Consider the following 26,557-nt stretch of genomic DNA (forward strand, 5'->3'; position numbering starts at 1 on the left):
TACCATTCACTAGCTGTCCTGCCTTGATTCTCTATATTGCAGGAGTTGGGAGTACAGTAATAGCCACCACTAACCAGCTGCCACCACTCATTCCATATAAGCTTGCTATGTGGAAGAGATCTACCAAATGGGTATATTTAATCTAACACCCAAACACTGTTATCTATCTCCCAGTTAGGTTTTGTGGTTTTTCTTTTGGCAGCTTCACTTTTATTATTTTGTGACTCTTATAAATGGGTCTTTTTTATTGTTTCCCAAACGATTATTGTTAAGTGTTCAGGAAAGCTAATTTTCAGCATACTCCTTGGGATTTTCAAAATATTGAAATCAAGTCATCTGCAAATAGTACATTGGTATCTCCAAGTTTTTCATTTTGCTATCCTTTCCTTTTATATTAGCATGAAATAACAGATAACAGGTATCTATGTTTCATTCCTTAATTGAAAGCAGCAATTTGAGTTTCAACCTAAACATAACCTCAATTTTGAACGGCTCTAAAGTATTAAGGAAGAATTCTTTTTAACATATTATAACTGTCTTTACCAGGAATGAGTATTTTTTTGTAAGTACATTCTTGGAATTGACTAAAATCATGATTTTTAAAATTGATGGACATTATGTGAACATTCTTCCGACATTATTTACGCCAAAGTTTACAGTCGTAATGACGTTCATTTTGTAAAGAAAGAAGATTCTTAAATTCTGGGTATTTATTAATAGAAGACCTATTAGATAGAGAACTAGTCAAACAATAATTCAAATAAGACTTTGTCAAACACCTTTCCCAAGATACTGACTACTTCGCAATTGTCCAGTTATTAAGGGAAGCATACTTGAATCAATGAACACTAAAATCAACCAAGGTGATTCTATTTCAATTCTCCATTATAGGAAACGTTTTCTCCTAATCAATGCCACACTCTTAACTAGCAACAAACAATGCCCTAAAAATCCCCCCAGCAAGTTTCACTAGATGAGATCCTCAATAAAGTCAAGAGCTTTGCTGAAAACAAGGATCCTAACAAATTGCTATGGCAAGGAACAGAGCCAATACCCCAGCAAAAATGGGACATAGCCTAAGTAAGCAGATTTCAGTGGTGAAAAGAATCACTTATCTATAATAATAATAATAATAATAATAATAATAATAATAAAAAATCAGGAATTAGCTGTATGGAATTAATACAGTATTCTGCTTTCAGCTTACTTCCATTCTCCCCCATCCCAAGAATTCTATGCATTTTCTTAAGAGCTATTCAAATCACTAAAACTAGTTCTATTTCTCATGTAACCTGAACATAAATTCTCACAGTAATCTGTTTGATTTCACTTTTAATCCCTCCCTAAGTTGCATCACCCTTAGCACACAAATGACCTATCTACTTTACCCAGTCATCATTTTTATTGTATTTACACTTTCTTCACTTTCAAAAAAAGACACATCTAAGTTGGTAACTGTCATGCAGGGTATCATGCGGGGTCTCTGGTCCCGCTCCCCACATAACACAGGATAGGTGAGGCCAAAAAGGAACACCCACGGAGCCATAGATAGGGGAGTCATACCACTATATTCTCGCTGGCAGCTGGGTTGAAGACACAGGAAGCAGGAGCAACACGACCCGCAACCCGCCATCCGCTTCTCTGTCAACCAACCTCACTTGCTAACTGCAATCCGCCGTGCTAACTGAAATCTGCCTCTCTGCAATCCACAACCCACAATCCTCCCTTGCTAGCTTAGCCATGGCAGTTATATCAGTGGCTAATGGCTAACAGGTAACAGCTGACGGCCATCTACTCCCTGAGCCAGCACCTTTCCACGTGAGGCCGAGAGCCTGGAAAATGCTCTCTGGGACTGTCCCCACAGTAACTTTATACACATACATTTCAGTTTTTAAACTTTGTAACTTTTACATAGCTGGTGTACATCACAAGACTCAAACGTGTTTTTAATAAAAATCCCACTTAAAGAGAATTTTGAGACAGCAAAGGTCAATAAACTAGTGGGCTAAATTTGGCCCACTGCCTACTTTTAAAAATGAATTTTTTAAAAAAGCACAGGCACACTCATTCATTAATGAATTATTTATGGCTGTTTCTGCATTATGACAGACATTAGTTATGACAGACTTAAATGGACTACAAAGCCTGTTATTTACTATCTGATCCTTTACCGAGTAACCTCACTGACCCTTTAAAACCAAAATTTTTCATAAAAAACCCTTACGTTTCAATCTGTTATCGTTTAGTAAGATAAAAAGGTAAACTCTTTAAAAATTAAACTAATTTTTAAGTGAATGCCAAATAGTGAAGCCTATTTCAATGGAGATAGACAAATAGGGGAAAACGAAACAAATTCCTAACCTAGAAATTGGATTGAAGAAATAAAACTAACTCTTCCAGTTGTAAAAAGTACCTCAAACTACTGAATATCGTATTTTGGAAAGCCATCTTTAGCTCAGTTTCAGCTGAGAGAAAAGAAAGGATAAAGGGTTTTGTTTTTGGATTTTCTGCTCTGGCAATAAAACAGCTCCAAGCAGGTCTGCCTCCTTCAGAATAACCTAAGTTAACAAAGTCAGAAAAAGTACTAACCAGAGTTATCTGGGGCATGAAGTAATTTTTAAATGGCTTTTAAAACTTTAAGGCAAAAAAGTATGTATGCCAACATTATTTTGTTCTGGAATGGCTATTCTGAAATGTATTCTTATAGTGTTGCAAATATTGATTGGCAAGATAAGTTCCCTCTCTCTTCTCTATTCACAGAAGACGATGCATCATAATAGATCTATCAATAGCAGAGTATTTCAATTTTATTGCTGTTAGGGTACTAAAGAGCATAAGCCTCTCTATGGTTTCCTTGCCAGCACAACCATAGTAAAATTATGGTAAATGTTACCCTTCTCAAACAAAATTTCACCTGTGATTTTTTTTTTTGGGGAAAAAATTTCCACTTTATTTTGCATAGTTCACTAGAATTTAAAAAAAATTTTGAAAAAAACCTTTGAAATCTTAAGTAATTCCCATTAGAATAAAATTCCCATTCAATTTTAGCACAGTAAAAAAAATATTGTGTAAACACAAAACTTAAGATAAATTTAATTGAAAACATTCATTACAGAAATTAACAATGCTCGCCATTCTTTAAACACCATATACATTATTAATATATACTGTATATTTCCAATCAACTCCATTCTTAGGCTCAATTTTAGAAACACAATTGTAACAGGTTTTATACAAAAAAATACTTCACTAAGAAAGTAGACAAACTGCACAAAACTGCACAGTACATGTATAATGTGCATAGCAAGATAGCTTGAAGCATCTATGTATGGCTTTCTTTAAAATAAAACTATTGGGGGAATGGTCCCATTTGGGACCTACTGTTACAGTTGACATATGTAAACTGTTTCACATCTTTTAGGCACTTTGCTAACAATAGTGTTCAATCCCTGAAAAATGAATTTACCCCCCCAAAAAAATTCTACTTCTAAAATAAAAACCAAGAAAATAACATGGGTAAAGTCTTACATAGTCCTTTTAAATTAAACAACCAGTTTTATTAGTGCATGCACAGAACTAAATTGAAAAAAAATAAACTTTTTATGTCAAAAACTTTCTGTGCAAAATTTACATAACAAACTGAAAGGTACAAAAATATGTACAGGTTTAAATTCTTTGTTATATACAGAAAAGAAGCCCTGAAGTTTTCAATGAAAATGTCATTAACACTTGTAGTAACATGTAACAAAAAAATTATATAGTATGTAATTCTGCAATATAACAACAACTGTATTATCCAATGATCCAACAACATTCGATCCAAACTTAAAGGTGAAAAGTTTAATGATTCTCATGTCATGAAAACATCCATTTTAAAACTATTCCTCTGTCGGGCACGTCCCTTAGGAATCTGTCCTGAAGTTTTATGCACTACCACTGAGTCCACTATTAATGCTTCTTTATTTTCAACAATCAGTAAATAATCTGCTTTGGGTTGTCAGTCATACCGAAAAGTTGCTAACAAAAACAGTTTGTCCCAATGTGGACATGTTCAGACACTACAATAATTAAAACAGGTGAAAATGATGTGCTTTGCTAATCTTGCTTCAAAATATTGTTTCTGTAGAATAATTTTTATTTTTCGAGAAAAGCCATTCTCTTGGAAGTGCTTCTATATTCCACTCTTTTTAAAGGGATGGCAACCAAGAAAAATTGGCCATTTGGTTTATGGGGGACAATTTAAATCAAATAAGCCTAGTTCTATGCAAGGGGATCACTGGAGAACATAATCAAATTCAGAAATGTTGAAGTTCTTTAATTGGACTTCAATCTAAACCAAGAGAGTTTAATTCTTCTTTGAAGGCTACCCATCTACTGCAATCCTTGCCACAGCCATTCAGAAAAAGACAATTACCTTGGGAGGGTATCCCAATCTCTGACATGGGACACAGCTTATGAGGAAAAAAAAGATTTACGTGTCAAAAACTCTTTTCAAGCATGAGGTGCAACTGTAGTGAATTAAGTGTATTCTCAAAGAAATCTATACCCTTCAAAAGAATTGTATTTAGCAGACGTAGAGTAAGTTTTTCACCTAAGCTCTTAGTATATCTTCACAAATGATGAGAAGCTCCTTCAGTTCCATGGTGAAAGAGCTCTCCATCTTCAGAGGAGCTATACTTACCAGATACATACAAGGCTGGTGGAAGAAGAGAAGGAATGGGGGCTATCCCTCTGCTAAGTCACTAAAGAACTAAATTGGAAAACTTTTATCAAAATTTTCTTTAGCCCTAACTTCCCAAGAACATGTTTTAAAAAATCAAACCAAGGTACATCTGTGCTGTGATAAATTTCTTTCAAAACTTCTGTGTGCAGTGACAGTATTTTCAAATATCACACATAAACTTTTTATCTCCTATGGAAGTATAACCAACTTTTAAATGTTTAATTTCAGGTACTATACTGAAGTAGAAAATGTCTGACGTAAGGTAATCCAATCCGCTCTCTTCTTCTAATATTTTATTTTCTTTTCCTTGGTAGTTACAGTAAATTATTCTAATGTATTCCAATCACGAGTAGCCTCCATTAAATGTCTCTGCCCATGAGCAGCCCAAGCATCCTGATTGTCAAATACTCTACCACAAAACCAGCAGTTAAATTTAGCCTTCAGAACATTTTCAGAGGTAGTTTTCACTATCTGGTAATTGTTTTTGCTTGTCTTTTTGAGTGTTAATTTTAGCACAAATCTTTCTTTTACAGAACTAACAGGTTTAAATGTTTTGTGCCTCTTGGAAAAGTCACCGTAAGTTGTTTTAAGAGGGTTACAACAAACGGGTGTCAGTAAAGCATCAATAGTTCTTTTTGACAATGAAACCTTAAGTACACGTCCATTAAATTTAGAAATAGTTTTCATTACATTTACTACTTCTGGTGCATCTGCATCAGGGTGATTCAACACCACAACTGGTTGGTTTCTCCGGGGACATTTCACAAGCTGTTTGGAACTAAACGGGAAAAGTCGCAAAGTTCTAACTGAATCTTTTGAAAGCCTAGGTCTGCTAAATCCAAATGATTCGTTGACATCTTCAGGTTTAGCCTTTTCTTTACACTTTCTATGTAATGTTGCTTTTTTTCTTGGAGGTTCTTGGTAACCATCCCTACACTTTCGTTTACAGCTTCTGTTTCTAGATACAAAGGCAGTTTCAGAATCTTTACTTCTTACATGAGTTTTTATTCTTGTAAAATTTTTTTTGGAAGTCTTTTTTTTATTAAAGCTTCTCTCAATTGTACAATTTGTCTTACACCTCAATACCCTAGCTTCTGAACCATCACTGATACGTATCGGTTCCTCAGAAGAATCTGGGCATGTTGCAGTAGAAGTTATCACAATTTCATTTGCTGGCATCATATCATCTAGTAAGAAGGGTAAGGCATCTCTAGAAGATTCTGGCTCTTTCCGCTCTGCTCCTGCAGTCTGATTAGATGGCACATTGTCCTTCTGCAATGAGGATGCAAAGTTGCTTACTGACAGATTAGTGGCAGTCACATTTAAAACAGGGTTTAAAATTTTCAGCAATATTTTCTGTGGTGTTCCTTCAGGTTTCTTTGGCTGTATATTTTGATAATAAGTACTATTTTGGACTAATTTAGGCTTAAGCAGCTCCGTTTTATTTGGCATCACACACTTTAAAAAAACCGCTTGTTTGCCATCAGGCAAGAGGGTATAAAGAGGTGGTTTTGGAAAAATCTCGTTCTGCTGTTTTGCTGAATCCAAGATATTCGACTTAGTGCCCTGATGCTCAGATATTGTATTAGGAGAAGGAACACCTTTCACGGAAGAACTTGCTGACGTTTTAATAATGTAAGGGCTTTTTAATGGCAAAGTATTTTCTGAGTTACTTTTCGTGCTCAAACAACTGCCAATGCTGGAACAAAGTGCAGGTGTCAGACAATTATTGCTTGGTTCTACCTTTAAAAAAGGTGTTTTGCAAGTCTCTCTAGTTGTAGTTCCACAAGCTGTAGCACTCTCAGTTTTGACAGTGTTAACACCATCAAATTTCCCATTATTAAATGCTAGAATCATCCCAGGCTTCTTGTTTAAAAGAAGACAAGCAGGTACACCTTGAGTATGAACCAGTGGTTGTCCTGCAACTACATGTAATCCAGGCCGGTTAGCAAGGTGCAATGGTACAAAAAAGCCTTTTGGAGTCTGAACAAATAGAGCTTTTTTTGGTTCTAAATTTACAAGTGGACTCTGCATGTAGAAAGAACCTAAATTTTGTGTAGTGGCTCGGAGTTTGTCTTTTACGAGCTGCTGTGTTATTATTGCATCTGACTGAGTCTTAAGTAGTGTGCCAATACCTGAAATTCTAGGAGTCTTCTCTGAATCTCTGACGTCTTGTGACACTGACAGCATTTGTGCTTCTTTGCCACCACATTTGAAATTCAGATCATTTGTAGGCACATTAATCCCCATACTGCCAGATGGAATTGAGAAGATGTCTTGTATTTTGAAGTCTTTTGAAGATTCAACAATTCTGCCTTCTCCCTCATGATTCTGAAATGACTGATCACAATGAAGCGGCAGACCTTTATCTGGAGTGTTACTAGAGTCTTGTTTTACATCAGGTTTTATTTTTAATATGTCTTGAAGTAACTGATTTATTTCAGGTGGCAAAAATTCTGAAGCCTGTTCGCTCTGGAGAGAGAATACAGATGTGATTCGAGGCATCAGAGGTGACTCAACACTGGAAATGTCATCCCATTTAGATGTTTCAGTCATGCTCTCTAAATGATTTTCATTCGTGTATAGGGTCTGTTCATCAATGTTTTGTCCTTTTTCTAAAATACACTGGTCTTCAGTTTCAGCTTGAATTTTTAAAGTTTCATCTTTAGTATTTAAAAGGCTAATAGATGTTAATAGGCTATCTGGGTTTGAGCTTTCCTTCTTCACTAGTGATAAAACTGATTCACTTATTGGCTGTTGAACAACTGTCTTGCCTGAGGAAGATTCTCTTTGAGGGCTTTCACACGTTGTTCCTGAGAACCTACGACGTTTATTAGAATTAGTCACTTTTGAATAATTATGAAAAGGTAATGATCCTTGGTTGGAAGATTCAATAGGTAACTCAGCGTTGACATAATTAATGCAATAGTTATGCATCTCTTCACTGTTGTATGCATTTGGTTTGGTAGCACAGTTGACTTTATCTGGACTTTTAATGGCAGTACCTGATACTTCAGGGTGACTCTGAGTCATACGACTTCCCCATAAGTCAACATTATCTCTTGTTTCAAGTTTTGTGGTCAAATTCACTGATGTTGTAACTAATTCTGATGACGTTGGCAAAGAAGATACACTTTTTTCATCATCCACTGTTTGAAGTGTATTACTCGTTGGAGAGAGCAAAGCCGTTTCTTTTTCTGAAGTTACTTTCCCTGCAAGTATAGGAGATGAACATGAAAATGGAGTAGTTGCTTTCATGTAAACTGTGTCACTTAACACAGTTGTTACTCTTGTTAAAAATCCAGTGGTGTCCAAAGTCTGGGACTGCAAATTAGTAGTACTGTCCTTTGCAGCATCTGACTGTGAGCCTGGTGAATATAAATTCTGTTTATTGGTAGGCAACAATTTTATTACAATATGTTGTTTTCCATCCACCATCTTGAAGCCCATAAACTTAGCACTATAGTTAGCTGGAATTGTTATTCTATTATTTTTCACCATTAACACTGTAGGTCCTTGTACAGCAGTCTTCAAGAAACCTGGAGCAGAACTGGATCCCTCTTCAGCTTTATTACAATGCCCAGTGGACAGAAGAGTTGGCTTTTCTGACTCTGACTCAGCAGGTTTATCATTATTCTCACAGTGTAGTCGTTCATCCTTTTCTTCATTTAAATGTTCTTGAATAAGATGGCTCCGGTCTTCAGACTTAGCCCGTGTTTTAGTCACCTTTTTAAGCACTTCAGTGTTTTTTTCTATACTTCGGTCACTTCCATTGTTGATTTTCTTACGTTTCCAGAATGTCTTCCTTGATGTGCCTATTTTGTATCTTTTCAGTATTAGCTTAAGTCCTACTGAAGTCTTTGCCATCCTTTTTTCATATTTGTCTTTTTCCAGTTTTTCTTTCGCATATAAATGTTCTTTGTGTAAAGTTATAACATGTCTTACAAGGTTCTCTCTCCTTGTGGCTCCATAGCTACAATATTGACAAGTGAAGGGAAATGTACCAGAATGAACATGAAGGTGCTTCTGAAGCTCTCCTTTGGTAAAACATATATGATGGCATTTATCACATTTATAATGGATTTCATTGTGTCTATGAATGTGCTGAACAAATGTGCCAACATCCAGGGTGGAGAATTTGCACTTTTCACATTGAAAACTACCATTTACACAATGTGTGGATACAAAATGTTTTGTCAGGTCTAATAAAGTATATACACTCTCATTGTTACAAATGTCACATTTTACTAAAGTGCTTCTATGGGTTCGTCTGTGTTGCTTAAATACCTGGAAGTCATTTGCTGAAAAACTGCACATTTCACAAGGATATGAAGGTAATTCCCCATGGTGCCACATTTGAAAATGTTTCTGTAAATCATTTGGGCTATACAGAGTGCTATCTCGGCATTTTAAACAGTTGAAATTGAGTATTTTTGCAGACATTTTTATACCCTCTTCTTCAACTTTCTCAGACTTATGGAGCAACATACATTCCTCTACACAGCTTACAGTCTTTATACTGACAGATTTTCTTGCAGTCTGTGGTTTACACTGAAATAATTTTCTGTATTTGTCAACTTCATTCTTCAGTAAGACTTCATTTGGAATACTTATCTTCGGCAAATCAATTTTTGCATTTTTCAGTTTATAATGAAAAGTACTTTCTGAAATTTTTGGTTTATGTACCGATCTGATAGTATCAACAATCTCATTTTTCACATCACAATCTTTTTTTAAAGTAGCTTGTTTTTTATCAAAAAATAACTGCTTCTGTTCAGATGGCATGATTTAACAAAAAAATAAATAAATAAAAATCCCAATTTCTTTTTTTTCTGAAAACTCTTGAAATTACTTGTAATTTAAACAGGAAACAATACTGTGCCGAGACATCTTCAAAATACCAGGATTTTTCCCACATTAACTCACCTAAAACCAAACAAAGAATTGAAATTTTCATCACAAAAGTATCAGTAAATTCAATATTTTTAAGTTCATTTTGACACAATGTAGGAATGTTGCTCAAACACATAAATAAAAAGACCTGTTAAGTATTTTAAGAACAGCTTACCAAGAAGCAATAGTTTGAAGTAGAAATAACGCTAAACTGGAAGTCAGAGAATACAAGCATTACTTCCAGCTCTGCTCTGTGGCACCGGGCAAGCTTCAACTTCTCTGCACCTCAGTTTCCTCATCTAAAGAAAATCACAATTGGATAAGTATCCTTAAGCTCTAAGATTTTTATCTTAAGTTGATGCTAGCTTCTTGAACAGGACTTAAAAGAATCTTAACAAGAGAGCCCAAAAAACTTCAGTTCCAATTACACATATGTACCATTAATTTTCTCACTTAAACATGTGAAACTTTTTAAGCACACCTAGTAATGGTTTTTCTCCATATGCCAGAATGCCATATTGTGGTCATCTTGGATTATCCCATACCAAGCTTTTTTATTATTATATATAATTAAGGGAGACTATATCATGAGTTTCATTATAAAAGGCAAATTGCTTCTTAATATTATGTGTCTCCAAAAATACGCATGTATAATGCTAACAAATTACAGATTTTGGTATTTCTAAATACCATTCAGTCCATTTTGAAATATCTACACAACTAAAATTTTTTCATGTAAGAAAAAAAACATCCCAAAGTCTGACAACTAATATAAAAAAAAGATTTTAAATAACTCAATCAACTAACACTAATAAATACCTACTATGAATGTGAGGTATTTTGATGGGAGCTATGGAGTTTCAAAACCATGGTCTTTACCCTACTGCAGCTTATAATCTAAAAAAGGAGGCAGGACATATACATTAATACATTGCTTATTCAGAGGTGATCATCCAGGAACCTCACCCTTGCAGTACATAAAGAATATGAAACAATTAAGTAGGATGCATGGCAGCCAAACCAAAGGCCACAAAGCTGATGCATTCAAGTCCATGCCCTTTCCTCACAGGCAAAGCAAAGCTGATAAAAAGGATCAGCTTATTAAGATACCCACTTAGCTATTACTTAAGTTTGATTACTGCTAAGTAATTAATGTTGAAGGTCAATATTTTTTGTATTTAATGTATGGCATATACAACACAACATGAAGGGAGTTCGTGTATTTTAGGCAGTTTTGGGTTTATTTGCTTTCAAATTTTAAATTTGGAGAATCTATTTTGTCTTCAACTATGTTCAACCTGTGTAGTATGTGTAAGCAATTAAAGATGATACCTGGTAACAAATTATACCAGGACTGCCATCTTTGGGGCAAAATGTATTGTATGTTGTGAACATCTCAGATAATGTAAGCAAAGAGAAATATTATTAAATTTTAATCTTCCAACCTATTAGCCAATACTTTTCTCACTACAGTCTAATCTCTACCCCATCAATAAGGATTATTGATTTTAAATCTCCTCTTTAAACTACTGCCTCCTGTATATGTATTATTTCCTTATAAAACTTGACCAACATGACATCAAGTCTTGAAATAATACTGTTTGTATAAAGTATGACTGGCCCTTTAAAGTAACCTGGAAAGATTCCTGCATCAAGATGGAAACTTAAGCCATTTGATTTCCTTCCCCTCCCAAATGCCTACTGAAACACAAACCAAAAAGAAAGAAAGAAAATCCTACAAAATGTCTTGAAACTAGAAAAACATTCCATACACATACTGCAAGGTATTTGGTAGGAAATGGTCCAGAGAGAAGAGTGAAAACAAATGTTGACCAACTGCCAAGCACCACTTTAAAAGAGGAGGACTACTAGGGGACATTCATTCAACCAATATTTAATCAGTAGCTATCTATTTTGCCCACAGTAAGGAAATAAGTAACATAATTCCAAAGCCCACTCCCTCCCCTAAACATACCTTGGGAGAGGAAGTGAGGGCTTCACCGTTAAGATTGCGTTAAGATTGCGTGGAGCCCTCTGGGGTGACAGAAGGCTCTAGCTGAGGTATGAGGGGGAGACGATGAATCCAGAGCTTTGATGTGGGTCCAGAGGGCCACCAGAATTGGGAGTTGCTAGCACCAGCTGTCAGGAGAGATGTGAAGAGGAAATTATTTCTGAACAAAGAAAAATCTTTCTCTAACCCTATCTTCTTCTTCTTAAGAGTTCTGTCCTTATTGTTCACATATGCAAATTATTATCTCCAAGCTGTCAGAAAATCATTACATTATCTTCCCCTTCCTTCCATCTAAGTAAAAAACAGAAAATCTTGGTTTATTTTCTAAGAATTTATCTCAGCTGTCAATGCCATCAAGACACATAAGTAGGCAGAAACATCATTGGATGCAGTTGCTCAAAAAAGGGCAAATACTTGGAACACTCAAAGAAACCTCTTTTCTATTCTCCAACCCCTCAGTGAAAAACAGTAACTACAATGAAGGTTACTGTTGGAAAAAGGAGAAAGCTTTAAAAAAAAAAAAAAAAATCAATCAATCAATCAATAATTGGCAATCCCCTTAAGACCTGAGATAACAGACTGAAAACAAACAAACAAACAAAAAACCACCAAAGAACACACTGCCATGAAAGACAGAACAAAGTAGATGGGGGAGAAATACTGATTTTGAAAACAAGAGAAAAAAATTACATCAAGTTTCTGTTTTGTTTTTTAAGACCTGAATTTTCAAAATCAAAGGCTCCCCAAATGCCTGGCAAGACTAATAGTATGGGAAAATCAGTATAAAACTCAGTATCTATAATTTATCCCAGTAAAATTTTTGAGTTTAAAAGATAAAAATGAAATGCAACAACAAAGAAAAAGGTGGAAAAAGAGAGTTACCTAAAAAGGTATTTGGATTTCCATCAGCAATGCCAACTTTAAGCAGACAGCAATATTTATCAGATATTTTACTCACAATTCTATACGCTAGAGACAATGAAATAATATTTATAGAATTCTGAGGGGAAAAAATTAATGCAAGAATTATCTCTGTGCCCAGGAAAACTCTTAAATGTGAGGGAAAAATACAATCTTAAATAGGCAAAGATTCAGAGAATATACTACATACGTATTTTTTCTGGGAAAAAGTTTTAAGTAAATACTTCAACAAAATAAAATTTCAATTGGAAGAAAATAACTGAAAAAAGAAATAATGTGAGATAAAAGAAATATCTGTCAACAATAAAATCCACAAAATAGAAATAAATGTAAATATTTTGTTAATACAATTAAGAAAAGAGAAAAGACTGGAGAAGGGGAACATTTGCAACATAATAAATATATAAGAAGCCGTTAAGGAAAAATTAACAATGGGAAACATGAGAGGTGACAATAGCAACAAAATTCTAGATGCTGGAAAGTAAGTAAGTAGGAAAGGACCTTGCTGATCCAAGAAAACAATCCAGGCAGACAGTGGGTAAAACTAAGAACTAACTCATTGCACACTCTGAATCTTCAATAGGATTAGGAATTAGTAGCACCACATAACAGAAATGGGAGAGGAGGAGGAAACTAAAATAAAGAGGAATGTGGAGAAAGGTGCTTGAGATTTGGTTAGATGCTAAGATTCTCTTCCCTACTCCACAATGCTATGTAACTGCTATTCCACCACCACAGCAAAAGTCTGTAGGTTTATTCTTGGCAGAAAGTTAAAGCAGACTCTCTGAAATAGGGGATACCAGACACCTAAGAGAGTGGGTACCATACAACAAGCAAGAGTATTCAATAACCATATACCTATGAGACCCAAACCTCATCCCAAACCCCCTTTTTCTCCTAGGTTGCTTCCTAGGCTAAAACAGTGCTACTAAAAATACGGTCTATTGGGGTGGCCGGAGGACTGTTGGTTAGAGCGCAAGCTCTGAGCGGTTGCCGGTTCCATTCCCATATGGGCCATTCCCATAAGGTGAGCTGCGCCCTCCACAACTAGATTGAAGACAATGAGCTACCACTGAGCTTCTGGAGGGGCGGCCGGATGGTTCAGTTGGTTACAGCACAAGTTCTCAACAAGGTTGCTGGTTCAATTCCCGCATGGGCTGAGCTCCCTGCAACTAAAGACTGAAAACGGTGATTGAACTTGGAGGTGAGCTGCGCCCTCCACAACTAGATTGAAGGACAACAACTTGGAGCAGATGGGCCCTGGAGAAACACACTGTTCCCCAATATTCTCCAATAAAAAATTTAAAAAATTTTAAAAAATATGGTCTATTGATGGTCCATGAATTGTTTGTCACTAATCTATAACAATATATGTGCAGAAATTGAGTGAGAGTAAGCATGTAGAAACTATTACAGCAATTTTATAGAGTTAAGTTTATGTCTATTGAATCTAACAATAAAAATTTGGACTTCTTTATATGCCTTCATTTTTAAAATTTAATTTTCCAGTAATAGAGGCACTATGATATACTCATGATGGGAACATAAGCTGCCATAACCTTTATAAAGAAGTCATATATACACATATATATAAAATAAATATAACAATAATAATGTGTTATTACACACACACACACATAAATATTAAAGTACCTGGGGAGAAAGTACATTGACTTCTAATTCACTTCTAGAAATGTATCCTAAAGGTAACAATCAGAGATGTTCACTGCAGCATTTTTTACAAAATCACAAAATTAAAAATAATTTACTAAATGTGGGGCGGCTGGTTGGCTCAGTTGGTTAGAGCACGGTGCCCTTAACAAGGTGGCCGGTTCAGTCCCCACATGGGCCACTGTGAGCTGCACCCTCCACAACTAGATTGAAACAAGTACTTGACTTGGAGCTGATGGGTCCTGAAAAAACACACTTAAAATAAAAATTTTTTTTTAATTAAAAAAAATAAATAAATGTCCACCAAAAAATAAATCATGGTATTTTCATTCAATGGACTATTATTCAATTTTTAAAACAACACATTATAAACACGCATTTACAAGATATCCAAGATGCATTAAGGGAAAAAACAGAAAACAGACAGTAGATATATTACGTTTCAATTTATTCAACTATTGATAGGTGGATAGAGAATGGATGGATAAACAGACATATAGACCCAAAAAAACTCACAATAAATAGTCAATCCATCGTACACACATAAAAGTGTTTATAGTGATTACTGGTTATTCTTAGGTCAGTGTTTTTTAAAATGTTGTCCTTGGACAGCAATGTATGGCCTCCACACTGGCATACTGTACTTCCTTATCATAGTACAAGCAAATAGCTACATTTAAATGTAAGGAGAATGACAATCTCTTTGCCTCTATTATGAAACTTTATCAAAAATGGCATGAAGCCAAGAAAATTTTGAAATTTTCAAACAGAAGCAAGTGACTTTTGTGGGAAACCAACACAGTTTTTCCTGGAGAGATTTAAAATAGTAAACCTGAGCCAGTACAAAATTGATGGTGGAGAAGAAATCAAAATAAAAGAGGTTTTTCAACGATGTACTCCTCATACTCAACACACAGGTAGGTATCCAACCATACCACTGCAGAAAAGCTTGTAACAATGGCCACAAAGCTAATGGCAAACGTAACACTCAGAGAATGAAGAATTAGGCTATTAGATGTCACTCATGCTTTATAAATTCATGATATAAGAGAAGTGATTTTTTATTTACTTAATTTATGAGCCATGATGTTACCTAAAAAGTAAGTAAAAGAAATGGGTGCCACCACAATAGCAGCTACATATGCAGTGTTGTTATACAAATGAAAAGTTACAGGCATTTTATATAGAAAACAAATGATATTCAATTAATAATATGCTTCATGATCTTGGTACATTGTTAAAAGAAAAAGAAATAGTAAAAATTATAACATCAATCTTTTTTTTCTATATACTATACAAAGAAATGAATAGCAAGTATAATGCTGAACTATTTTTGAATTAGTTAAGCACATCAGTCTTTAATAAAGTCTGGTTTTGATCTGACAAAATTTTATTTAGAATTTACTTTTTTGATGTTATCTTTAGCAGTTCTGCTATTGGTACTGTGGAGACTTTGTAAAAAGAATCAGAGTACTTTCTACCATTTCATTTCTCTAGAATATTTGACTACACATGAGAATTACCTATTCCTTAAAATTACGTAAGACTGCACCAACAACACCGTAGGGGGCAGTACCTCTTTAGATTTTACCCCTTACAACTTTGCAAGTTCTTCTATGGTTTCTGGGCTCTTCGGGTTTGCTTGAGTCACTTTTGGCAATTTGTATTTTCCTTCAAAAAAATCAATTTCCTTCCCATTTTCTAAGTATACTTTCAATCACTTTTCACAATCTATCCTAAAAATAAGTGCACAAAAGTATCACTTAAATGTCCATGGAAAAAGGCTAAGTAAATTATAGAATTACCCACATGAAAACGTTATGAAGAGGTATACGTATTGAACTGATTTAGAAAGATATTTATTGTGAATTTTTTTGTCTTCAAAAAAAGGAAGTGAAGATTAAGACAATACATTTTTAAATTAAGAGGAAAGATCTTTATTTTTATATCAGAGGAAAGGTCCTATATGTTTATATAAACGTAGACAAATCATAGAAAGATATCCTCCAAACTACTGAAAACAGGTTAATTTTTTTTAAAGGAACGACATCATAGCATAACAACAAAACAAAAAAACAATTAAAACAATAGAGAGAGAATCATCGGCTCTTCTAGGTACCCTGATTGAACCAAGAGGGCAATGTCGCTACAAGTCTTTACTGAGGCCTGTATATTCCGGCCCCTGAATTCTAGGAAATGCTGTATCCTTAAAATAAGTCTCCCTTTTCAGCTTAAACTAGCTTAAGCTAGTTCTATTACTTGTAACTGAAGGCTCTTACTTAAGACTTATTTATTAAGATTTATTAAGTTGATAAATCAATGTTGATTGTGTTTACTTCACAGAAAAGTACACGATTCTTTAAAGAGCAGGGGGACTTAAACATGTAACAAGGGGCAAAGGTTACCTAGACCAGAAAAATAGAATAAAGAAATGTTGGAAGAAAAGCAGTTTTCTCTTACGGCACTGCAGTATCTAATATCAAAAAGAGAATGTATAATGAGGAGGTTAAGTAAAGAACAGACTACAGAGGACAGACCTGAAACTTGAAATGAAAGTTAACCAGGAACCACTGTTAGTTCATGAGCAGAGAGAAGTTATAAAAGCACTATTTTAGAATTATATCTTAGAAATATTATTAGAATGGTACTAGAAAGCAAGATACAATAGAGAGAGAGTAAAAACTAGAAATACAATAGTGAGAAAATTAGAGGACTAATTGGTAATCCAAATAAAAAGTGAGGATCCAGAGAAGTTGCACTGTAAACACAGGTTAGGAATCCCACAGAAGGTACAGGGAAATTTTAAAAAGACGATTCCCCAAGTAAAATGCCAAGGATTGGAAGACTGGAATACAGAACATGAAAAAGTACCATTCCTAGAATTTTGTTTGCTGTCTACGAATATTAACAGATTTAAAAGCAAAGATGTTCTACAGTCTTTAGTTTTAGTGAAATGGTATAAAAAGGAAGAATCTATGTGCCACTCACTACATTCTAGTTGTTTAAACATTAAACGAAGAACTAAAAAACTCTGATTTTAGCTTACCCCTATTTGTGACTGAGCATACAGCTCTGTAACTTAACTGGTCACAATACAGAGATAGGAAAGCTAATATAATTAGTCATTACTTTTATACCTATTATATTTCTAGTCATCAAATTTTTTCTAGAGATAATTCAATGGAAAATGGTCATATGAATATATAAATGGATATAGAACAAAAGCAGCATGTAGCAGGAAGAGCTTACTGAAAAATAAAACGTTCTGCCTAAAAGGAATCTAGAACACACACACAAAAAACCTAAAACTCTCATTTTCAAAGCAGAACCTATTTTACTGCCCTTAAAATAACTATTACCTTTTCATGACTTGGAACAAACATTTTAGATTTTTTTTTTTTTAGCTGTTTTAAGTTTTTAAAAAGTTTACCTAGGGGGCTAATGCCTATCTTAAACAAGTAAAAAAAATAAATTTTGTAGAACTTACATATATATAACGAAAGCCATTGTGGCCAAACGAGCACCTTAAACACAGAAAAGAGAAAGGAAGTATGCAAATATAATTAATTAGAGATCTAGAAATGTTCAAAATGCTAGTGTACATATGAACCACATACCACCCTGGTAGGCAGGTGACACTGGTATAAAATTATGAAGGAGCTGAATTACAAAGAGTATGAATTACTAAGGAAAATTAAAATACAGCAGTTCCTGGTTCAGGTGAATCTTATGTCTTATTATTTTCTTGAGACTTTGACTACTCAACACACACACACACACACACACACACACACACACACACACAATATGTAAGATGCTTTCTGCTCCCCCCACACATACACCTTTAACTTTGTTCATCTTTTCCTTTCACCAGGTTTGTCATCCTCTTTTATCTTAATTCAATACTAGTCAAACTTCCTTTCTAACTCTACCTCCTGTAGAAATATGAAACCTTCTGTAATATACACCAATCTCTCCCTTCTCTGAATATCCATTTAAAGGATAGCCACTGAGCACCACTTTATTACAAACTGCTTTATAGTTCCATCATTTCATTTCTTGTTTTACCTCCCAAGATAATTTATAAGCTTCTTAAAAACAAGTTCTATATCATATTTCTCATTTACCCCTCACAAAAACCAAGACTGGATATTCAGGGACCTAACACATTCTTAATTCATTTATTCCTTTATTTTCAACTCAAATATCTGACTTCTTGTGATTTCAGATTAAATCACATTGCAGCAAATGCTACAGGTCATGTAAACTTTTCTTGTTGCAAAGAAATTTTAAAATACACACACACACACACACACACACACACACACACACACACACAGAGTCAGAAATCACGTTTTTAATTTATAGGAATTAGGACAGAAATCTGAAGTAATCTGTCCAAAGTTAAATAAAGACCACTAAATGTAAAATGATTATCTTCATTTCATTCTTTTCTTCTTCCATTTGTCATTTTGCTGTGGCAGTGATTTAGGAGAATAGGGAGATTTTACTTAAGATTTTGGAACACATAGGGGAGGGGAAGAATCAAAAGATTTACTGCTATTTGATTGGGAGAACATATATCTACATGTAATGAATTTCCTCTCAGCTTTCCAAAATAATATAAACTGTTCAATTTTTCTCTGGCTTTATAAAATACCTGTCTCTCTAGAGAGAAAACAAATCCCACTCCCCAGGCACCACAATCCATTCAGTTACTAAACCCAGAAATCAAGCAATTATTCCGGATTTCTCTTTCCTTTACTTCCCCACATGAATCTATAAGCAAGTCCTGTCAATTCTATCTCCATAATTCATTTTGACTTCTCTCCATCTCCACTGTCATCTTAGCCCACTGTCATCTCTACCTTGGATTAAAATAACAGTCTTGCTAACTGGCATTCCATACTTCCCTCTTGCCCACCATCCTCTTCTGAATCCATTCTCCACACAGGAGCAAAGTGATCTTAATATAAGTAGATCACAGTTTCTCTGCTAAAAACTCCTTAATGGCTTCCTGAAGCACTTGAAATAAAATTTAATCTCTTTGCTAAAGCCTGTAACAGTGACATCTGGTACTGGACTTTTCAATTTCAAGTCACACCATTCTCCCCATCTGAAAATACACTGCAGCAAGCTACCAGAGTCTCTCAGTTCTATCTTTCCTATCTCAGGCTTTTGCACCTGCTATTCCCTGCTTGAAGTATTCTTTCTCCCATTCTTCATTAAGGCTAATCCTTCTCATCTTTTAGGTCTCAGCTCAGATGTCACCACCTCAGAAAGGCCTTCTCCAACCTATACACCATCCTCTCCTCAAACAGAAAAAAATTGGTCTCTACTTTAGCCCCTTGTATTTCTTTTTGTAATACTTTTTCTCCTGCATTATGTATTTATTTGACAATTTATTTTCTGTATCTACCACTGGAACAAAAGCTGCATAAGCATATGACATTTGTCATTTCTTTGCTGTATCACCAGCACCTGGCATAGAGCTGAGCTCACAGCTAGTACCAAATCTGTGCCACTCTTTGTTCTAAGCATTGAGAATACAGCAATGAACAGAACAGACAAAAATCCCTCCCCTCATGGAGCTAACATTTTACTGGTTATTTAGATAATAAAGTAAATAATATAATATCGTAAAAGATGACAAGTGCTGTGGAAAAAAATAAAGCAGGGAAGAATAGGCAGAACCAGAAAGCCTGCCATTTAAAATATGAAGTCAGGGAGACCCCACTTGAAAAGGTCTTATTTGAGCCACGATCTGAAGGACTAAAGCAGACATCATTCCAAGAAAAGAAATAGTTAAGTGCTAACACCCTGAGTGTGGAGTGTGCCTAAAATGTTTGGAGAATAGCAAGAAGAATGTCAGCATGACTGAAGCAGAAAGCACCATAGGGAAAGGAAGAAGAGATAAGGTCAAAGAAGTAACAAGGGGACTTAAACAAGGTTTGATGGACACTGTAAGGACTTTGGTTTTACTATGAAGGAGATGGGAAGCTACTAGACCATTCTGGGTAGAGAATTAACATGGGCTGAATTATTTTTTTTAAAGAGATCACTTTGGCTGCTAGTTGAGAACAGAGTATTTGGGAGGGAGGGAGGAATGGAAGGATGGAGACCAGTTTGGAGATTATTACACTACAATTACCTAGGTAAGAGATGGTAGTGTCTTGATGGAGACAATGGGGCACGGTCAGATTCTGTATACATTTTGAATCAAGAGCCCATGGGATTTTCTGACAGACTAAATTTGGCCTATGAGAGAAAGAAACATGTCAAGGATAACTCTAAAAGTTCTGACCTCAACAACGGAAAGAAATGAGTTGCTATTTACTATTAAGATAGAAAAGTCTGTGTGGGAGTAGTAGGTATGGCAACTATATCAAGAGTTGAGTTTACAACAACAACAAAAAGTCCAAATAAAAAATAGGCAGAGGACCTGAACACACACTTCTCTCAAGAAGACATACAAATGGCCAATAAATATATGAAAAGATGCTCAACTTCACCATTAGGGAAATGCAGATCAAACCACAATGAGATACCACCTCACACTTGTTAGAATGACTATCATCAACAAGACAAGTAATAACAAGTATTGGAGAGGTTGTAGAGAAAAACGGACCCTCATACACTGCTGGTGGGAATGTAAATTGGTACAGCCACTATGGAAAACGGTAGGGAGATTCCTCAAAAAATTAAGAATACAATTACCATTAGATCCAGCAATCCCTCTTCTGAGTATCTACCAAAAAAATTTGAAAACATTTATCCGTGAAGATATAAGTAACCCTATGTTCACTTCAGCATTATTCATGGTGGCCAAGACATGGAAACTGAAGTGTCCTTCAATAGATGACCTGATAAAGATGTAGTACATATATACAATGGAATGTTACTCAGCCTTAAGGAAAAATGAAATACTGCCATTTGCGACATGGATGGACCTTGAGATTATCATCGTAAGCGAAATAAGTCAGAAAAAGTCGAGAACCATATGACTTCACTCATGTGATATATAAAACTGAAAGCAACAAATGAACAAGACAAACAAATAAGCAAAAACTCATAGACAACAGTTTAATGGTTACCAAAGGGGGAGTGGGGAGATACAAGAAGGAAAAGGGGGTGAAATTATATGGTGATGGAAGAAGATCTGACTTTGGGTGGTTAACACAAAATGAAATATATAGATGATGTATTATAGAATTATACACTTGAAACCTATATAATTTTATTAACCAATGTCAGCCCAATAAATTTAATTTTAAAAATGAACATCTGAAATATTAAAAACAAAGAGTTGAGTTCAGCCATGCATAATTTGGTATCTAGTTGACATCTAAGTAAAAATGTGGAATGTGTAGTTAAATATACGGGTATAATAGAGGTATAGGTGTAAGACAAAATGTTGGGAGTTATTGGGGTGTACCTTTCTGTGTATATGTATTTATGTATATAGAACTAAATGAAATCACCAATGGGTAGGTAAACAGAAAAGTCCCAGGCTTGAGACTTGTGATATAGTAACATTTAGAGGAAAAAGATGAGAAAGAACCAGCTCGCGAGAATGAAAGAATGACCAGTGAGACTGAAAGTAAATCAGGAGAATGGTATCCTGAAAGTAAAATGAAGAAAGTGCTTCCAAGATCAGGCAGAGTCATATCAGGACTGAAAATTGACCGCTGGATTTAATCATTTTTAACTCTATCCTTTAATTATTCTCCATGCCTATCAAAACCCTACTTAGAAGTCAAAACCCATTTGAAATTATAGTCCCTTCAGGAAACCTTCCTAGACTAGGCCGGCTCTCACTAACTTCCTTCCTATCAGAACTCAGACTTAACATCCATACCATACAACAGTGCTCTCATTTACCTGTTTTGGCTGTTTGTTGTGTTTCATGTAATCTGGATGCTTTAACTGTAAGCACTTGGAAGGTAAAGAACTCTCTTATTCTTACTTTTCACTAAAATACTAAGCACAGCACCGATTATTCTCCACACATGCTTGTTGATATGTGTAACCTACTACATTAGAGATGTACTACATTACAGGAAGTCCACCATCTACTCAGCCTAGTATACATACTTGTACATAAATAACATTTAATAAATGTTAGGTTGAATGAAAGAAGGACTGCATTCATGCATGAATGATGAATAAAGGGTATCTTTTATAAGGTAGAGAAAAAGGACAAATTGTAGATGGATGTGAATGATCAACTTGAAGTTAACAGATCTTAGACCCTTTCTGCAGCCATCCAATTCAAACCAATTTACACCTTGGCCCAAGGTATACCAGGATAGCTGGTAGAATCAAAAGAAAAACTCATATATCATACCATAGCCCCTAACTGAAACTGGCAATCTATCGCCATCCATCTCCCATTTCTTTGTGGCTTTACTTCCTCCTACTACAGACGGGTTCTCATACATGTGAGAAAGAATGTCACTTGCACCCTCTCTAATTAACAACTTTGGCGAGAAGGGAGCATGCTTCTCCTAGAATTCATACATCACTTTCAAAGAATTCTGATTGGGTCTGCTTGAGTAATAGGCAATCACTACTGCAATAGAGATGACTAAGCTTGGGTTACCAGACTGTAAGACTGCGTAATAGCCCATCAACCATTCACAATAGGGAAGAGATGGGTCCCCAAATGTAGAGATACTGCGTTGACAAAACCTGTGTGTGTGTGTGTGTGAGTGTGTGTGTGTGCGTGTGTATCTTCTACCAGCCACAACCTCCAACAACAACCCAATTTTAATTGGTGATTTCACCACATTTTGAAATTATCTGACTTTCTATAAAGCCAACATTTGTTTTCAGCTGTTGCTATCACCACTTCTTGAAATGAGACCCGTATGAAGCTCACTTAATCTTCTGAAGCTTCAAGTCATGCACCTTCATTCTAATATTCTGACACTTGTTTCATGCAGTCATACCAATCACAATTTTATATTTTTAGTCAGACTTTGCTCACAGTTTTTCAAGATGGAATAATCCAAATCATTTTGGCCAGTCATCATATAGCAGCCTCTTGTTTACTTCATTATATTTGAAGCTTTCACTCTTCATCATATTACTTTTTCTGAGTAGTTTGGATCAAACACAGTAAAGAAAATTCTTAGCACTCAGCATTTACTTTCTCAATTCCAGAACAACACAATACCCATGTGAATCTCATGTGGAAAGAAGCCAAACAAATGTTATACAGGAAGAAATTATACAGGTAAACAAACATAAATGATAACCTGGTCTCTCAACTCAGCTTTGTTGCTCTCTAACTCATGGTAGTTGTTAGACATTAACGTCTAATAGAATTAAAAATCATGCCTTTGTGACAAATGGATCTGAAAAGAAAGCCATCTGCTGGTAAAGTTCATGGAACTAAAGTAATAATTTAAGTTGGTATTATCTATTTTGGCTATTTTAGTAGTTACATAGATATTCTCATTCCTAATTGAGGATTACACTTATGGGTATACTTAGTGCATTTGAGGAGGGAAATCACAATGTACTGTGGCATCCCAGGTCCTATCCAGCACAAACAGCAAGAGACTCTTGTGCTTCAAGACACTTGTGTTTCAGGGTGTTTTTTTCCAAAGGTACAATATTTTCCACTGAGTTTACACAGTTTTTCTTATAATACCATGGATTTCTTGGCAGGTATTTTCCTTCTTTTTGTACACACTAGGATATTTAAATGATTGTCTCCACAAAACCCAGTCATAACTCTATAGTGATTATTAAGTCTCTTTTTTGACTTAGAATATAGATGCCATTAATCATAATATAAATAATTTTCTTTAGGTGCATTACTTTGTGCTTACTAGAGCAAAACACAAACATTCTTCTGACCATCTATATAGCATCAAAACGTCTTCCTACCATATTTATCTCCATCATTTATTACTTAAAAGCCCTTAATGCCATCTTTATATTTAGAAGGATAATAGTTAAAACCATTTTTAGATTGCTAATGAAATGTTAAATAATAAACAGTGAAACCAAAAACTACTTTGCTGCTTACATTAAAATTAAAACCCATCATGTGTATTGTATTTTATTAATACCAAAAATAAAATTGTAACTTAAGAAAACTCATACACATTAACTGTTTTATTTTGTCCAAGATTAAAACATATTAACTTACTACTTAATAGACAATATAATGTAGTACTCGAATTTTACCATACCTCTTTCTTCAAGGAACAAAAGGCACACAGTTTAATGCTTGGACAAAGCCACAATCAGGAACAGTGATCAAAAGAGATGAAACCTGGAAATGAAGATCAAAATTTCTAAACTTTGACTGCAAAAACTGTTAGTAAAATGTTTTTATACCCTCATTTCAGTTATGCTTTATATTCAACTTCTGTGTTTAAATTTAGAAAAATAAACCTCTTTGCACTTAGGCAAATAACTTATTAAAACGCAGTGATAAGGTCATGAATTTACAAAAGTCACAAAACTCGGAGATTAGAAGTGACCTCATTCAGTATCTTCGTTTATTACATGATAGAGAAAATGAGTCTTGCCCCAAGTCACAAACCTAGAACTAAAATCTGGATTTGATTCCAACCCAGCTATTCTACCACCACAATGCTACCTCTTAATACTCACATCTTATACCTACCATCCCATGAAAATTGCTCACCATGTGAAACCAATCTGCCATATAGAACTGAAATACTCACTGCCTACATACCTGGATCAGATAATTAATAAAAAATTCAACTTTAACTTTTTTCTTCTGCATATAGTTCTTTGCCAAAAAACTTAGTAGAGTACCTGAAGGAAATTGGACAAGATTCAAGATTTTTATCATTTAAAAAAGAAAAAAAAAAGTTGTATTAATCTAAAGCAAACAATGCTTCTTCAATAAGAACAATTCCAAGCCGAAAAATAAACAATAAAAGTACATTAAAAGGGCATGTTTAAAGTGTATTTTAAAGTCATGCTGTACATTTATACTAAAATATATCCCCTCTGGAATGTTTCAAGACATAAAAACTTTTGGGATCACATTATACTATTTCCAGAGAGGATAGGATAGGATTTGAAGTGTGATGGTGATAAAAATCTCAAGCATTTAAAAGCTCATACATTATCAATGGGCACAGTAGGTATTCATGGTGGTTGCTGTCCTTTTACCCTTCCATAAAACCAAATATAAAATGCTTTGAATTGATATTTACACTTACTTTCATGGCAACAATAAGGAAAAATATGAATGTGCAAAACAGGTTGTTACACACCTATATTTTTATCCCTCCCTCCCCTTTTGTTAACAATTTTCTAGATAAGGGGCTCATATTATTAACGAGAATTTTAACAGAAATTAACATGATCTACTATGCTGACCTTCCCTATGAAATGCTAACATCCTAAAAATGTTAATATAACGCAATGTCTTTATGAATTTCAGGAGAATAGTTTTGCTTAAAGATAATGAATCCATTTCTATTGACTGGCAATTGAACTCTGAAAAATGTTAGGGTATTTCACTGAATCAACTTAAATGGTTTCTACCTATTTAACTCAAGGGTATTAACTTCAGAGTGCACTCAAAACAGATCCCTTGCTGCATAAAAAAAACAATTCACAGTATCAGTAAACTAGGTCTAACACGCAGCTGCTCAAGTTGATGAAATTCCGACCCTGATGAACAGTTTGGTGTCGTCATGTTTCATCATTGTGACAACTGTACAAAGTTTTTAACATTCATATGAATTCCTTAAACACTGACTTTATTTTTCTAGGGATTTGTAAACTTTTGATAACCAAACATACCCCACGAATGTTTTCGCTGAAATAGCTCACAAACACTAAACGCCCCCAAATTTAAATCTAAGAAAACTTAACCTTAACTTTTACATTTTTAACCTTAAAGCTACCATATCTGTTTCGTTGGTCTACTTAAGAGTTATAACATTCTACCTTATATACATTCACCCTATATACTTTGTCACCATAGCCATCTAGGAAGAGACTATACTTGGCAATGAGGACACCATGTTAAGAGACTCAAAATGGACCCTACTAGTGAGAAAGCCAGTTACAAAGAAATCCATCTGGCACTGGGTGTGGTTGAGATTTGCAGGGAAGAGCGCCTTTGGCCAACTCTGCAAAAAGGAGCGCGCGTCAGAGAACTGAGCACATCTGCAAGAAAAGACCTCCAAAGACCATAGACTGGACCCACAATGGGGACGCCGTCGAGTCGCGCTGCAGTGGGAATGCGAACCTATAGCTCGAGGGGTGCGGTCTGAGCGTTGCCCATGATGTCTTCACTAGCCCCGGAATGAGCCGAGCGGGTGCTTCCAGCGCCC

The 26,557-nt window shown here is 35.0% G+C and overlaps 1 protein-coding gene across 4 annotated transcripts in view; it reads right to left on the minus strand.

Annotated features, from left to right (window-relative positions):
- The window catches only part of ZNF518A (zinc finger protein 518A), a 35,127-nt gene that overhangs the window by 8,016 nt on the left and 554 nt on the right, over nucleotides 1–26,557 (minus strand). Inside the window, exons 2-6 of one of the 4 annotated variants that reach the window (XM_033130083.1) lie at nucleotides 24,425–24,507; nucleotides 23,209–23,316; nucleotides 11,592–11,755; nucleotides 9,792–9,915; nucleotides 3,132–9,649 (exon numbers count right to left, since the gene is read on the minus strand). In XM_033130083.1, coding sequence (XP_032985974.1) covers nucleotides 5,048–9,508 — 4,461 coding nt within the window. In that variant the 5' untranslated portion in view covers nucleotides 9,509–9,649; nucleotides 9,792–9,915; nucleotides 11,592–11,755; nucleotides 23,209–23,316; nucleotides 24,425–24,507 and the 3' untranslated portion in view covers nucleotides 3,132–5,047. Of the gene's footprint in view, nucleotides 1–3,131; nucleotides 9,650–9,791; nucleotides 9,916–11,591; nucleotides 11,756–23,208; nucleotides 23,317–24,424; nucleotides 24,508–26,557 lie in introns of those variants that run through there. The other 3 variants (XM_033130081.1, XR_004425291.1, XM_033130082.1) reach the window with 3 other exon arrangements.

This window comes from Rhinolophus ferrumequinum, chromosome 16 (genome assembly GCF_004115265.2).
Source record: "Rhinolophus ferrumequinum isolate MPI-CBG mRhiFer1 chromosome 16, mRhiFer1_v1.p, whole genome shotgun sequence".
In the NCBI taxonomy this organism is placed as follows: domain Eukaryota; kingdom Metazoa; phylum Chordata; class Mammalia; order Chiroptera; family Rhinolophidae; genus Rhinolophus; species Rhinolophus ferrumequinum.